The sequence below is a fragment of the Exophiala oligosperma genome (genome assembly GCF_000835515.1).
Source record: "Exophiala oligosperma strain CBS 72588 unplaced genomic scaffold supercont1.1, whole genome shotgun sequence".
Taxonomy (NCBI): Eukaryota; Fungi; Ascomycota; class Eurotiomycetes; order Chaetothyriales; family Herpotrichiellaceae; genus Exophiala; species Exophiala oligosperma.
Window position 1 is genome coordinate 2,582,270 of NW_015622818.1, and position 16,587 is coordinate 2,598,856.

Below are 16,587 nucleotides of genomic sequence, written 5' to 3' on the forward strand. Positions count from 1 at the left end.
TGCGTCGTCCAGAAAATTTGAGAGCTCCATCGAGAGTCATACAATGCAGGCAGTACCATATGTAGTGTGCTGTTCTGTGGATATTGCTGTCAGCCTGAAAACACTGATCGGTGATATGGACGTGTGTGTGGATTCGAACCAGAAATCCTTGGGTCTTTTCTGGCACTGAGTTTCGTCTCAAGGATGAGGTTCTGATTGGCTCCCTCATTCATAACTTGATTCCTCGAGAGCTCTCATGTTCTTGAGCGTCGACTGCTGCCTTACTTGTTGCGTCAAGTCGTATGGGAGGGAGAGCCTTCTATCAAGGCGAGCAAGAGTGGGAGTAGGAAGCATAGCAAGGCTGCACTAGTCCCCGCATAGTTAGCGCAGCCTTCCTGGTCTTTTTCTCCAGATCAAATGTCCCTGCGGAGTTTGAACAACAGAAAAGATTGTGTAGGGACACAATATTGGCGTGCTCTCTTTATATCTCGCTCGACAAATTCGACAGTCCACCTCGTACCATATCGTCCTCAATCCACCGTCGAGGATTCGTCACTTGGGCCTCGCAATCACTGTACAGCTCTCCTTTCTAACTCCCGAAGATGAGGGCTCGCTCTATGCACTGATGATTGACATCCAACTATCCGCCCTACGCTGTCACGAAACTACGTCTTCCACTGAGCCCAGAGCTCCTCCCTTCTCGTCGAGATGCCTTCCTCCAACCTTGCAGCCTACCTCGCAAAGAATTATCTAACAGCCTCCAACTCGTCCGACCAGCATGGGTCGGGCGATTTTCAAGACTCGACCCGTCCGAAGAAGAAACGACGCAGGAACAAAGACCCTTCCGCCGAATCTGGGCTCGTTATAGCGGACGATGACGAGTCTCTCACGCTCAAGGGCTCTTCCTTACGGCCTCGGGACGACGAGGACGGCGACATGCCCATCTACGACACGAACGTCAAGTCCGCCGAATTCAGAAAGAAGAAAGGCGGCGGCGGATGGAAAGTGATAGCACAACCCGACACGACAAACACCACATCGGCACCGGCAGAGGAGGATGAGGAAGCAGACCGTATCCTCGCCGCGGCGGCCGAAGAAGCCGATGCACGAAGACGGGAGATCGAAGACGAAGACGCCCCCGCCGTCGTCGACGACGGCAGAACACCACGCATGTCCTCGGGCGCCAAGGCAGGTCTCCAGACGGCAGCCGATACCGCACGACTCGTCGAGCGCGAAGAACGAGAACGCGAACGCGAGCTCGCTCGCGAACAACAACGCAAAAAGAATTCGTCGTCGTCCCGCAAAGAGGGCGGCGGCCACGACGATGAAGAAACCGAGGCCGCAGAGGAAACCATCTACCGAGACGCCACCGGTCGTCGGATAGACATCAGCATGAAACGCGCCGAGGCCCGTGCCGCCGAGGAAGAGAAACGCCGCGCGGAGCGTCAAGCGCGAGAGGACGCCATGGGCGACGTGCAGCGTCGCGAAAAGGAGGCCCGGAAGCAGGACCTCGAGGAGGCCAAGTTCCTCACGCTGGCCCGCGGCGCCGAGGACGAAGACATGAACGAGGACCTCAAGCGTGCAGTGCGCTGGGACGACCCGATGGCGGCGTACATGGCACAGAAACAGGCCGAAGAACACGACGCTGTGGTTGCCTCCGACCCCAAGGCAGCGGCTGCGGCGGTGGCAGGCAAAACAGGCCAAACGAGGAAAAAAGTCTACGTGGGCGCCGCCCCGCCGAATCGATATGGCATATCACCCGGGTGGCGATGGGACGGCGTCGATCGCAGCAACGGCTTCGAAAAGGAATGGTTTCAAGCGCGCAGTCGCAAGGGCCGGAATGCAGACCTAGAGTATCAGTGGCAGATGGACGAATAAAAGTATCACTGACGACAGATCTGTTCGTGCACACATGGATAGAAGAAATTACAAAGTCTAGCAAGACGTATACGCTATGACAAAACTTCAAGTTTCTGAATAGTGAAAAGTATCTTTTGTTGACAATAATATATGTAAATCTAGCCGTGCCCTCCTTTCTTCTTCATTTCCCACGTACCCATATGTGTGAGGTTGATAGAGCAACACTAAGTAAACAAGCAAAGTCGCCTCGGTTACTACCTAGACGACACCGAGTATCCTTCCATCGCCATCCCATTGAAACAAAGACGGCATCCATGCAACTATTATAAAAACAGAAAGAAAAGCTGCCTTTTCAAAAAACACTCTTTATGTCGGATCTTTTTTCGTCCATAATGAAAGTTTATACAATCCACGTGCCGGGATCTTAAAATGCTGAAACAGCAACGGCGATAGCTTGACTTTCACTGTGACTGATGCTGACATTGACGTTCTTGACGCCAGCCTCCTTGGCAGCTTGCAATGCGGCTCCACGCAAGGACACCTTGGGTGCGCCAGTTTCATCACTCAAGATCTCAATGTCTTGAAGAGGAGCACCCGCTCCTTTGCTGCAGACACCCAGTGATTTGAAGACGGCTTCTTTGGCGCTCCAGCGACCAGCATAAGATGCCTGAGGAGAAGGAGCCTTGTTGCAATAGGCCTGCTCGGCATCGGTGAAGTTCCTCTTCACAAAGGTGTCATTTTCGATGTTGATAGCTCGAATGTCCTCAACATCAACACCGACTTTGGATCCCTCCTTAGCACTTGCTTGCGTGAGGGACTCGAGCATAGCCTTTGTCTCTTGAGCGTTGGTGCTCAACGCCTTCTGAGGCAGAGTCGAATTGTAGGTCAGCTCGCCAGACTTCTTGTCAGCAATGACTCGCTGATCAGGGTTTAAGAAAACTGTCTGCATCAACTCATCAGGGTATGGTGCATGGGTCTTGGCCACGAAGAGGGTGTTGTTGATCATGCCATTGTGGAAGAATCGGTAGGCTTTCTTTTGACGAGCCTCAACCTTGAGTTTGTACCTCTGGAATTCTGATTGATCCAGTGCGGCGTACAGGTACTTGGGGTGAATACCGATAGCTTGGGCACCCTTTTGACCAAAACCAAACGAGGTCACAGAGAATGCCTTGACACCATCAGTTTGCATTGACCGGCTGGGGTAGACAATGTAGTCGAATTTCTCCATAACTTGGTCCACGTTGTCTGCATTCCGGTTACCTGGCACAATACCACTGTTCAAAACTTGCAAGCAACCGTTGAACATCCAAGCACCAGCAGCACCTTTGGGGTGACCAGTGAGATATTTCTGGAAAATACCAAGCAGAGCATTTCCCTTCTTACGACCCAAATGTTCCATCTGTTTACAGATGACTTCGGATTCGTTCTTGTCATTTGCCACAGTGGAAGTACCGTGGAAGGAGGCAACGTCCAGGTCGTCGATGGTCAGACCCCAGGTAGCAAGAGCACCTCGGAGGGGAGCGATAGCAGGATCCTGCTTCCAGAAATTGTTACCCAAGCTGTTTTGGGCCTCCTTCTCTTGTCGGACAGCCTCCCGCTCGATGTGGGCGGCACGTTCTTCTAGGTATGTCTTCTCGTCGAAGCCAAAGCCGGCTTGAGATTTCATAGCTGCAACCTCCTCGTGAAGATACAGAAGTTCAGATTCTTGCCAGTTCTTGATGGCGCGTCGTCGGTGCTCAAGTTGCCTTCTGCGGTAGTTGATATCGAGCAATGGAGACGGGAATTTGCCAGCATTCTCGCGGGCGTTCGTCAACACACCTTGTCCAGGAGCAGGAACGGATCGACCAATCTTGTCAGTGGCTGTAGAGACCAGGCCGAGAATGCCGTAGATTGGAGTTCCCATGTCCAAAGCTAGGCGAGCGGTCATGATGATTTGCATACCGCAACCTTGAGACTCCATGAAACCATTTCTGGTGGTGGTAGTAGGCCGAGACATCTCCTTGGGTGTACGGCCGTGGGCGAATTCGTCTTCGGCATTACTGGTAGCCTTCATATTGGCGAATTCGTATGAGCCTTCCTCCTGGAAATCATCGAAGCCACCAACGAAGCAGACACGGGCCTTGCCTTCAACAATAGTCTCGTAGCCAATGTCGATAGACTCGACAGCAGTGGCACAGGCACCGACAGGAGTCTTGATCGGACCAGTTGACGATAAGAGCAGCATGTTAACCCAAGCGGCCATGGTATTGATGAAGGATTCTTGCAGAATATCCTTCTGAACGGGCTTGTCCATGAATCTGTCCTTGTACATGCCACGAAGTGCAGTAGTACCACCGATACCAGAACCGACACAGTTTCCGACCTCAGAAAGATGGACATACTTGTAGAACTCATAAGGATCGGTAATACCGGACGCAAGGAGTGCTTCGACGGTACACACGAGCACGAAAAGCGTGACTGGGTCGACTTGGGAGATGATATCATCTGGAACACCATAATGCTTTGCATTCCAGCCGCTCGGGATCTGGCCAGCAACCAGTCGATCGAATCGGAGAGCCTTAGGGATCAGAAGGGTAGCGCCCTTCCTCAGGCGAACAGTGTATTCGCCAGATTCGAGTTCGAAAATTTCAACCTTCTCACCGTGTTGTCGCTTGAACTCCTCAGCGGTCTCCTTGGAAGCCTCAAACGGATCGAGATCTTCCTCGATCTGGATTTCCTGCAGCAGTTGCTTCTTCTTCGGATCGTAGCCATTGAACAACTCGGGCTCGATGAGTCGGATACCCGAGTGCTCCAGGATTTGCTTCTCGTATTTGGCCTTGACGTCCTTGTCATCAACAGGCTCGCTTGTCTTTGAATCAACCCATCCTGAGTAGGACTTGCCCTTGAGAGGACCGTTGTGGTTCTTGATGAGACCGGTCATCCAGGCCATCTCTACGCAACCTTCCAGAGAGAACTCGCCGAACGCTTCCATCTCCCAACGAGTGCGCGAGTTACCCCAGGGGCCAACCTCGGAAAAGCCGGTAACGACGACAACCTTATCAAGGTCAACCATACCCTTAAGTTTGTCATTGTGGGGGGCAATGTCTTGTTTCCAATCGGGCAACGTAGGAAAGTCAAATTTGATATTGGCACGAGGTTCGATGGTGACCTTCTTGTAGAGAGCTTCGCTGTCTTCGCCGTTGACAACCTGATTCTCGATAGCAGTCTCTTTAGTGACAGCCTGTCGGATTGCGCTTGTCTCCATGATCTCCGCTCGTAGACGAGTCATGAGGTCTTTGAGGTCGGGCAAGAATTGAAGACCTCCATTGAGATCTGCCCAGACAGGTTCAGTCTGGCAGAGATCAACAATGGCAGGGGACATAAGACCTAACAGGTTGAAGGCCATTTCCTGCTGCGAGAAGGTTCGGACACCAAGCTTCTCAACACCATCTGCAACAATGTTGTTGCCGCTCATGAGGCCAGTTCCACGAGTCCAGCCAATGACGGCACCGCAGATGGTGAGATAGTCAGCCCAGCTTTCTGAGTACCATCGGTTGAACAAAGTCTCCAAGGCCAGTTTAGACTCAGAGTAGAGGCCGTCATTGCCAAATGTACCGTGGTTGGGCGAGAGAGGAAGGATGACTTGAGCAGGTCGAGTGTTAAATCCGCTTTCAAACTTCTTGGCTTTGACAGAGCCTAGGAGACGGACTAGGTTGGTCAACATAATACGGTGCGCCAACTCAGACTTGGAGTCGATGCTGTCAATCTCACGGCCATTCTCTGGGATAGCGGCGAAGGGCACGATGTAGTCCAAGTCCCAACCGAGACCCTTCTTGCTGTCATAGATGTAATCAACCAGAGCCTCAACGTCCTGCTTACTGCCTTGGTTGAATGGAACAACCACAAGCTGAGCACCACGAGCGCCGAAGCGAGCGTACATCGACTGATAGTACTCGGTGACCTCACGTGAGTAGCGGCTCGTGGTAACAACGACTTTGGCACCACCGCTGATAAGACCTTGTAGCACCTCGGCGCCGATAGATCCAGCGCCAGCGCCAGTCATGAGCGCCATTTTGCCTTGGAAGGTAATACCGGCCCGAGCGGCATTCTCAAGGCCATCAAGGTAGATGCCCGTGAGCTTCTTACTATAATCCCATCCGTGCTCTTGCTTTTTCTTGAGATGAAGGAATGGAATGGTTTCGGTCTTTCCTTGCTTGAGCGTACCGTTCATCGTTGCACGGGTTAGCGATCCATTTTTGCCAGGTCTCTTCACATCCCCATTCTCCTGAGGCATGATCTGAGACTCATTCATGGCGAGAGCACGCACAACATCCTTGTACAAGCTGTTGAATTGCAGCTGGGAAGTTTTGGACAGTTTGTGCTGCTTCCGGATCAACTTGTATACATTGCGAAGGTCATTCTGAACCTTGGTGCGGTTACTGTATTCTGAGATCTTGCCGCCGTCGGCCATCTCGCGGACGTACTGCTCAAGTTTGCGGGCACTTTGTCGGGGAACCTCTTTGTAGTCAAGGTTACCACGAGCGTCAATTGTTGTCTGAGGACCAGTAGGAATTGCAACGTCTTTGTACACAGGTGCCTCGTTGAGGACATCCTTACAGTTCTCAATGAGCTGCTGACCCAGCTCTTTGGCAAGTTGATAGGTCTCGCCTCGATCTGTTGGGCAGTTGTCGATGTGATACTGCATGTACTCGATGAGGGTTGGATTTGATCTGTTCATGATGCGGATGCACTGGCTGACGATTTCGCGGTCAACAGCTTGTAGACGACCAAAGATGATATCGTAGTACATGCTCAGGGCATCTTGGCGAGCCCAATTCCAGGATGAGTCGTAGATACGAGCTTTCAATGCGCTGAAGGATGGCTCAATTCCAGAGGCATAGAACTCTCCGTGCTCGGTGTTCCACAAATCGAGTTGAGCTTGAAGGGCCTTGTTGTTCTCCTGCGAACCAAGGAAAGCCTTGTCGCCTGATCGAAGATCCATCTTCAGATATCGGGCGAACAATTCAAGTTGTTGCTTGAAAAGCGCACGTTGGTCTTTGGTTAGGGCATCGATCGCCGCAGGGTCCATCATCATCCCAGCACCAGCGCCAGCTGCAGCTGCACCACCTGCGGATGCAGAAGAGAGACTAATGCCCGCTGTCGAAGCATACTTCTGCGCGACATCGCCGAGATAGGTCTTCGCATCGTTCTCAGAGCCCAGACGAGCTGCTGGCTCCATTGTCAATGCGAGCAACAGTACACCGTCTTGTCGACCAGGGCCTAGGCCAAAAGTGGTCTCAAGGTGCTTTCTCACGGCCGTGATGTTGAAGCCACCCGGCATCTTGGACGACACCAGGCGAGCAATCAGAGATGATGACTGCTTGCCCAGCTGGCCGTTGAATGTCGATTGCATAGCAGCACCCAGTTCGTCCAAAGGGGTATCCTCGGGCTTCTCTGGAGTTGAGCCAAACTCTTTGCCCAAATCACCGAGGATTTCATTCTGTAGTGTGGACTTTCCACCGACCAAATCTTTGATGGCTTTGCTCAGAGGGATATCTGCGAGTGACTTCTTCAGCTTCTGGGCAACAAGGGCTCTGAGGATGTCGACAGCAGCGACTGGGGCATCAGCGACGGCCGCAGCAGGGCCGGCAGAGGAGGCGGGAGGTGCTGCTGCTGCTGGTGCGGCCGCGGGTGCGGGAGCTGCTGGAGCTGAGGAAGAAGCGGCGGGCGCAGCAGCAGCCGGAGCAGGTTCCTCTTCAATGGGGTCAACATCGTAGTAAATCTCTTTCTGATCTTTGTTGTATGCCAAAACCTGCCGTGAGACAGAGGTAGCTGCGTCGTATGCTTCGTATTTGGATGCTAACGTTCTCTTTGCCATACCACCCAGTGTGTCTGCGGGGCCGATCTCGACGATCCTCTCTGTTCTATTCGTCTCAAGGATAACATCTTGAGTCTCAATCCACCTCACTGGAGAGGCAAATTGATATGCGAGGAGCTCAACGAGCAGGGTGTGGGCGAGCTCTTGCTCGACGTCAGGACGCATGATGGCGGGATGCGGTTATGACGATTTTGAGGAAAATAGCTTCGTGGTAGTTGTGTTTTTGAGGTCGAGAGAAGATTATGTACTCGACCAGAAGTGCCCAAGCTGAATGAAATGAATCAGAGCAAAGGCTGGGTATCAAAGCACAGGTATTAAGGAAGGGGCAATTGTGCTTGCACACAGTCAGTAGTGGTGGTCAATGGAGGAGTGTTGAATGAGGTATTGATCGAGAGTAGTATGGAACGAGGATGGAGGTGGAGGACAATAGAGGGATGAAGTGTCCCGATACCTTCGTGTGTGATCGGAGAAGAAGAGTAATCAATGTACACACGGACAAGAGGGTTGAGATAGGTGTTGCTACGAGAAAAGTTGGTTGGGATCGAAGGTGCAACAATGTCCGTCCGAATTTTCCGCTACGATGTCAAGCTGCAGCAGGATGAGGCTTGACGAGATGGCCAGCAGCACCACCAACAGCCTTCCCCGGCCGGCTTGAAGCGTTGGTTGAGAATTTCAGTGGACCCTGAGCAGCCTGAAAGACTCCCAAAAGACAGCCATCATCAGTCCACCCATGTCACCCATGGCCACCTAGAGCATGCCCTGGACCCCCCGCCAATTCTCTTTAGGCATGGCGCCCTCGACAGTTGGAGAAGCCAGTCTGGTCGGGGCCTTACCTCGTATCCGTATAGCCTCCACAGCCAGGTACCTTCAGGACACCTGGAGAACACATCTCTACAATTGTGTTGGGAAGTGAGAATACTAATCATGTACATTTACGAAATACACAGAGGATCATCTTCATCGTTGCCCAGGCATTGAGACAGCAAGCACAATGGGCTCAATGGACAGCCTGGTCTCTTTCAGTATGATACTCGTTCAATGCCACTTTTTTGGTGGTTGGGAAGAGTATCGATGACGCCGCTTCTTTTTTGCCCGATGTCCCTGCAGAAGCTCGCTCGGTGGCACTTTGCCCACCAATTTGTTGTCTTCCCATTGGCTATATTCCCTGTCCGAGAGCTCGGCAATCCGACGGGGAAAACTTCTTTGGCTTCTCAACGCTCCATGTTCGTAGAAGCCACCAACAAGTCCACTGTTTGTCCACCATTTTTTGCGACGCTGCTAGAATCCATTGAGGTTGTCAAGAAATCAGCGAAACACCTCCGTTGCTCCAGAGGCAATAACTAATCCTTTCCGACTCTTCATCTCTGACCACTTTGCAATCTCACTATCTTCCCATATCCCACCATCAACGTCAGTTTCTTGCCGCGAAACGACTGTCCTTAATACCTGCCTATTTATCTACCTGCAGCAGAGCTCTCATACCTTAGAGCTCTTCTCAAAATCTCGTCGTTTTTATACATCAAGTGGCATTAGGTTGCTCACCTTGAACACCATTACCTACAAGTTTGTGTCCAACACACCCACACTCGACAGCCTTCGCAACCATGTATTCCGGAGGTGCGACCGGCACTCACACTCCTCGATCCTCCCAGAACCTCCGTCCTCTCATTCTCACCCATGGCTCCCTCGAATACTCCTTCTTAATACCGACCGCTCTCCATTTCCAAGCTTCCCAGCTCCAAGAGACGTTCAAAGCCTCTCTGCCCGAACCCACAGACGAACTAGCTCAAGATGACGAGCCCTCCTCGAGTGCCGAGCTTGTCGCCCGTTTCATTGGTTTCATTGCCGCTGAAGTTGATGATGACGAGGAAGCAACCGGCTTTTCTGAAGTGCTCAAAGTGGTTCTCAACGAGTTCGAAAGATCTTTCATGCACGCCAATGACGTGCACGCTCTCGCAGCCACTCTGCCGGGGATCACAGCGAAGAAATTAGTGCTTGTCCAGTGCTACTACGCAGGCCGTGCAGCAGTCGCAAGGCCAATCAAGCCACATGACTCTGCTCTGCTCAGAGCTGCTGATGACGAGGAAGCGAGCATTTTCACCGTTTTCGGTGGTCAAGGGAACATCGAAGAGTACTTCGATGAGCTAAGAGAAGTCTACAACACATATCCTTCATTCACGAAAGATTTGATCGAATCTGCCGCCGACCTGCTACAGGCCCTTGCTAGGAATCCCAAGGCAGACAAATTCTACTCCAAAGGGCTGGATATCATGCGTTGGTTGGCCGACCCAGAAGCCCAGCCAGACACAGACTATCTGGTCTCAGCGCCTGTTAGCCTGCCTCTGATCGGCCTCGTCCAGCTTGCCCATTACCAGGTTACTTGCAAGGTCCTGGGGAAAACACCGGGAGAGGTCAATGAACGACTGAACGGCACGACTGGTCACTCTCAAGGTGTGGTGACCGCAGCCGCCATCGCTACCGCGACGTCGTGGGAGAGCTTCGCAAAGGCCGCCAAAGATGCCATCACGATGCTGTTCTGGATCGGCATGAGGAGCCAACAAGCCTATCCTCGCACTAGTATTGCTCCTTCGATTCTCCAAGACTCACTGGAGGCTGGAGAAGGCATTCCTACCCCCATGTTGTCAGTGCGAGATCTCTCGCGGAAGCAAGTCCAGGAGCACATTGATGCTACAAACGAGCATCTGCCTCAAGATCGCCATATTGCCATTTCGCTGATCAACAGCGCGAGGAATTTCGTGGTCACCGGTGCACCCATTTCCCTGCACGGTCTCAACCTGCGCCTGCGAAAAGTGAAGGCTCCAACTGGTCTTGATCAGAATCGCATCCCCTACACCGAACGTAAAGTGCGCTTCGTGAATCGATTTCTGCCTATCACTGCGCCCTTCCACAGCCCACTGCTCAGTGAGGCATTCAAGAATATTCAAGAAGACCTCAGCGATATTCGAATTCCTGCTGGCCGTCTCGTCATTCCCGTCTTCGACACCAACACTGGCGAAGACCTCCGCTTACACCAAGACAAGGATATCGTGCCGTCTCTTGTCCGCATGATCACCCAGGACCCCGTACACTGGGAGCAGGCTACTGTCTTTGAGGGAGCAACTCATATCGTTGACTTTGGTCCTGGAGGCATCTCTGGCCTAGGCGTATTGACAAACCGCAACAAGGAAGGTACCGGAGTTCGCGTCATTCTGGCGGGTGCGATGGATGGCACCAATGCTGAAGTTGGGTACAAGCCAGAGTTATTCGACCGTGATGAAGAAAATGCAGTCAAGTATGCCACAAACTGGATCAGAGAACATGGACCCCGGTTGGTCAAGACCTCTGTCGGCCAAACCTACGTCGACACCAAGATGTCCCGCTTGCTGGGTGTGCCACCTCTGATGGTTGCTGGTATGACACCTTGCACCGTGCCTTGGGATTTTGTTGCCGCCACCATGAATGCCGGCTATCACATTGAGCTTGCAGGTGGCGGTTACTATAATGCAAAGAGTATGACCGAGGCATTGACCAAAATTGAAAAGAATATCCCTCCTGGGCGCGGTATCACAGTCAACTTGATCTATGTCAACCCTCGTGCCATGGGGTGGCAGATCCCTCTCCTGGCCCAACTCCGTGCCGATGGTGTTCCAATCGAGGGCCTTACCATTGGTGCCGGCGTCCCGTCGATTGAAGTTGCTCAAGAGTATATCGACACACTGGGCATCAAGCATATTGCTTTCAAGCCCGGTTCCATGGACGCCATCCAAGCTGTCATCAACATTGCGAAAGCCAACCCGACGTTCCCTGTTTTGATGCAATGGACTGGTGGTCGTGGTGGTGGTCACCACTCCTTCGAAGATTTCCATCAACCTATCCTCCAGATGTATGGTCGCATCCGAAAATGCCAGAACATCATTTTGGTGGCTGGTAGCGGTTTCGGCGGGTCTGAAGATACTTATCCCTACTTGACTGGTTCGTGGGCACGTAAATTCGGATACCCTCCCATGCCATTCGATGGTGTTTTGTTTGGTAGTCGTTTAATGACCGCAAAAGAAGCACACACGTCCCTCAACGCTAAAAAGGCCATTGCAGAAGCCGAGGGTGTTGATGATAGTCAGTGGGAGAAGACATACAAAGGCCCAGCTGGAGGTGTCATTACTGTTCGATCTGAGATGGGTGAGCCGATCCACAAGTTGGCTACACGCGGTGTCAAGTTCTGGGCTGAGATGGACCAAAAGATCTTCAGTCTGGACAAGAAAAAGCGAGTCGCCGAGCTTAAGAAGCAACGCGAGTACATTATCAAAAAGTTGAACGATGACTTCCAGAAAGTTTGGTTTGGCAAGAACTCTGCTGGCCAGACTGTTGACTTGGAGGACATGACTTACGCCGAAGTTGTTCGACGCATGGTGGAGCTCATGTATGTGAAGCATCAATCTCGTTGGATTGAGGTTACTCTCCGCAATCTGACTGTTGACTTCATTCGACGAGTCGAAGAGCGCTTCACCGTCGGTCCTGGCAAACCGTCCCTCATTCAAAGCTACGCTGATTTCGAAAACCCATACCCAGTTGTCGAGAAGGTTTTGGCTGCGTACCCTGACGCAGAGACTCAATTGATCAACGCACAAGACGTGCAGCATTTCTTGCTCCTCTGCCAACGACGGGGTCAGAAGCCTGTTCCTTTTGTCCCTTCGCTCGACGAAAACTTCGAGTTTTGGTTCAAGAAGGATTCATTGTGGCAGTCCGAAGATCTTGATGCCGTCGTTGATCAGGATGTTGGCAGAACCTGTATTCTTCAAGGTCCTATGGCTGCCAAATACTCGACCAAAGTTGATGAACCTGTCAAAGACATTCTGGACGGCATCCACCATGACCATATCAAGGGCCTCATCCAGGAAGTCTACCATGGCCGAGAGTCCGAAGTTCCTGTCGTGGAATATTTCGGTGGAAAGATCATCAGCTCTCCGGATAGTGTGGTCGAGCTCGACGGAGTCACTGTGATCCCAGATGGGTCACGAGTTACCTACAGATTATCCTCAGCTCCCGCCGCACCTCTCCCAAGTGCCGAAGACTGGCTGCAACTGTTGGCTGGAAAGACTTATTCGTGGCGCCATGCCATCTTCACAACTGATATCTTCGTCCAGGGCGCTCGGTACCAGAACAACCCTCTGAAGCGCGTTCTGGCACCCGTTCGCGGCATGTCAGTCGAAATTGCCCACCCCAAGGATCCTGCTAGGACCACGATCATTGTTAAGGAGCCAAGTCAGTCAGGCAAGGTTGTGAAGACACTTGACATCAGCTTAGTGGGCAAGAATGAAATTCTAATGAACATGTGGGAGGAAAGAACCGCTGAGGGTGAGGCAGTAGCCTTGCCGTTCCGTTTCATCTACCACCCAGAGACCGGTTATGCTCCAATTCACGAAGTCATGGAAGGCCGCAATGACCGCATCAAAGAATTCTACTACCGAATCTGGTTTGCAGAGAAAGACGTCCCATTCAACACTCCCACGACCAGTACTTTCGATGGTGGTAAGGCCACAGTTATTACACAAGATATTGCAGACTTTGTGCACGCTGTCGGCAATACGGGTGAAGCCTTTGTTGACCGTCCAGGTAAGGAGGTTTTTGCCCCTATGGACTTTGCTATCGTCGTTGGATGGAAAGCCATCACGAAGCCCATATTCCCTCGTTCAATTGATGGCGATCTTCTGAAGCTCGTCCACCTATCGAATGGTTTCCGCATGGTTCCTGGTGCTGAGCCCCTGAAGGTCGGAGATGAGCTCCACACCTCTGCTCGGATCAATGCTGTCATCAACCAAGATGCTGGCAAGATGGTGGAAGTTTGCGGAACCATCACTCGCAAAGGTCAGCCAGTCATGGAAGTGACAAGCCAGTTTTTGTATAGAGGCACTTACGACGACTTCGAGAACACCTTCCAACGGAAGGAAGAAACGCCCATGCAAGTCACGCTGGCTACCTCCAAAGATATCGCAGTTTTGCGCTCCAAAGAATGGTTCCACTTGGATGAACCTGATATTGACCTGCTCGGCCAGACCTTGACGTTCCGTCTTTCCAGTTTGGTCCGATTCAAGAACAAGACTGTTTTCCAGAATGTTGAGACTGTTGGTCAGGTCCTGCTGGAACTCCCTACCAAAGAACTTATCCAGGTTGCTTCCGTCGAGTACGAAGCTGGCGCTTCTCACGGCAATCCTGTGGTTGATTATTTGCAGCGACATGGCTCATCGATTGAGCAACCAGTCAACTTCGAGAATGCTATTCCTTTGAGCGGCAAGACTCCTTTGTCGCTCAAGGCGCCAGCGTCCAACGAGACATACGCCCGCGTCTCTGGCGACTATAACCCTATCCACGTCTCCCGCATCTTTGCCAGCTATGCCAACCTACCTGGTACCATCACTCACGGCATGTACTCCAGCGCTGCCGTCCGTAGTCTCGTCGAGACATGGGCTGCCGAAAACAATATCGGCCGTGTCAGAAGCTACCACGTATCTTTGGTTGGCATGGTCTTGCCAAACGACGACTTGGAAGTCAAGCTCGAACACGTTGGTATGGTTGCTGGTCGCAAGATCATCAAAATCGAGACCAGCAACAAGGAGACAGGTGACAAGGTACTTCTCGCTGAAGCTGAGGTTGAACAGCCCGTATCTTCGTACGTCTTCACTGGGCAAGGTTCGCAAGAGCAGGGCATGGGTATGGATCTCTATGGAAAGAGTCCTGTCGCGAAGGAAGTCTGGGATCGTGCAGACCGTCACTTCATGGATAACTACGGTCTTTCCATTATCAACATTGTCAAGAACAATCCTAAGGAGCTCACCATCCACTTCGGTGGACCCCGCGGCAAAGCCATTCGTCAGAACTATATGGCTATGACCTTCGAGTCCATCAATGCTGATGGATCGGTCAAGTCGGAGAAGATCTTCAAGGAGATCAATGAGAACACCTCTTCGTACACCTACCGTTCGCCGACTGGTTTGCTTTCGGCAACCCAATTCACCCAACCGGCTTTGACGCTGATGGAGAAGGCAGCTTTCGAAGACATGCGTTCCAAGGGTCTGGTTCAGCGCGACAGCAGTTTCGCTGGACACTCGCTGGGTGAATACTCTGCTCTAGCCTCTATCGCTGAGGTTATGCCCATTGAGAGCCTGGTGTCGGTTGTGTTTTACCGAGGTTTGACGATGCAGGTGGCGGTCGAACGGGATGAACAAGGCAGAAGCAATTACTCCATGTGCGCCGTCAACCCCAGCCGCATCTCCAAGACTTTCAACGAGCAAGCGCTGCAGTACGTGGTGGAGAACATTGCAGAGACTACCGGCTGGCTCGTGGAAATTGTAAATTACAACGTTGCCAACATGCAATACGTATGTGCCGGTGACTTGCGCGCGCTAGATTGCATGACCAATGTTCTCAACGTGCTCAAGATGCAGAAGATCGACATCCAAGCATTGATGCAGACGATGTCGCTAGACGATGTCAAGGCCCATTTGGTTGAAATCATCGGCGAATGTGCGAAGAAGACTGAAGCCAAACCACAGCCGATTGAGCTGGAACGTGGCTTTGCTGTGATCCCTCTCAAGGGCATCGATGTCCCCTTCCACAGCACGTTCCTTCGATCTGGTGTAAAGCCATTCCGATCCTTCTTGCTCAAGAAGATCAACAAGACCAGCATCGACCCAGCCAAGTTGATTGGCAAGTACATTCCCAATGTTACAGCCAAGCCATTCGAGATCAGCAAAGAGTACTTCGAGGAAGTGTACCGACTGACCAACTCGCCACGGTTGGCAAAGATCTTGGAGGACTGGGACTCTTTTGAGAATGCAGGAGATGCGGCAGGCGTCCACCGTCTTTCTTCTGTGGCATAAACAAAGTATGGATGTGTTGGAAGGTGTTTGCTTTTGCTGTGTGTTTCCACCGCTCCTTGATGTGGCCAAAGGAAAAGACTGTTTTGGGAAATGGGGTGCATCAATATACCACGTGGGCGTTTGGTAGATTTCTTTGCTTTTTTGTACAGCCTTTGGCGGTGTATCAAGTAAAATTACTTTGTTCGGTAACTAGTCCTACAGATATTGAGATAGCGAAGAGCGGCAACCTTGCTATCTCAAATAAAATAGAGAATTGTAGATTTTTTCACACATTTCTGATTATTTTTTCCATCTGCAATTGTTGTAAGAACTTCATACCAGCCAAAATCGCCTCTTGCACATGGCAAGATTAGCCTCGGCTGTTTTCTTTCTACCAGGGTTGGAACCATTCTATCTCGCAAGGATCAAAGGATTGCAACGTTGAGTTTGGGAAGAGGCACGCGGTGGTTTGAGATCTTCAAGTGCCAATCTGCAACCTTTTGAGGGCCGATAACGCTTAGAGACCCCGGAAAGGCCTTGCTGGATCGTACCACCAGGGGTGATGGAGTCTGGAGTAGTTAGTGATGTAACTCGGCAGATCGTCGATGATGGGATGAGGGCTTTACTCCGGACGAGTACTCTGTGAGGATATAGAATACTCGCAGAAGATCAGGGACTGGTCACTTTGGGTCAGGGTCAGCAAGAGGCTTGATCGTTCAGGGGAAGACATGAACAAGAGAGAGGCGTCGGTGGGTTTTTTTGTGGTTATAAGAATTAAATTCGTAGACCGCCGTCGACGTCTATCTATGTGTGATGTGTGTCTTGTGTTGAATGCGCCGAAGAAAACATCCTGGCACGACTAATGCAACTCGAAGCGTATCATCTCCTCTCCAGCTCCACGCTCTCTCTTCCATTGCCCAACCATTTCTTCTTGACGGTGTCCATCTCGCTGTGCCACTGTGATAATCACTCCAATCCACCTCCAATCCTGTGCCGTACGAGCGTAGTCTTGTGAGAGGCATTCGGCATCGAAAAAGG

General features: G+C 51.7%; 3 protein-coding genes across 3 annotated transcripts; 2 read left to right on the plus strand and 1 right to left on the minus strand.

Annotated features, from left to right (window-relative positions):
* Positions 1-441: 441 nt before the first annotated feature.
* On the plus strand, positions 442-1,857 carry PV06_00898 (uncharacterized protein; the record flags this gene model as incomplete). Its single annotated transcript, XM_016401459.1, has 1 exon — positions 442-1,857. Exon 1 carries the CDS (start codon positions 688-690, stop codon positions 1,855-1,857), a length of 1,170 nt encoding a protein of 389 aa, XP_016268512.1. The 5' UTR covers positions 442-687.
* A 92-nt stretch (positions 1,858-1,949) lies between these two features.
* Positions 1,950-8,270, minus strand: PV06_00899 (fatty acid synthase subunit alpha). Its single transcript, XM_016401460.1, has one exon. It carries the CDS (start codon positions 7,859-7,861, stop codon positions 2,264-2,266), a length of 5,598 nt encoding a protein of 1,865 aa, XP_016268513.1. The 5' UTR covers positions 7,862-8,270; the 3' UTR covers positions 1,950-2,263.
* A 699-nt stretch (positions 8,271-8,969) lies between these two features.
* Positions 8,970-15,842, plus strand: PV06_00900 (uncharacterized protein). The gene has a single exon (XM_016401461.1). The coding sequence runs from the start codon at positions 9,301-9,303 to the stop codon at positions 15,568-15,570; it is 6,270 nt and encodes a 2,089-aa protein (XP_016268514.1). The 5' UTR covers positions 8,970-9,300; the 3' UTR covers positions 15,571-15,842.
* The last annotated feature ends 745 nt before the right edge of the window (positions 15,843-16,587 follow it).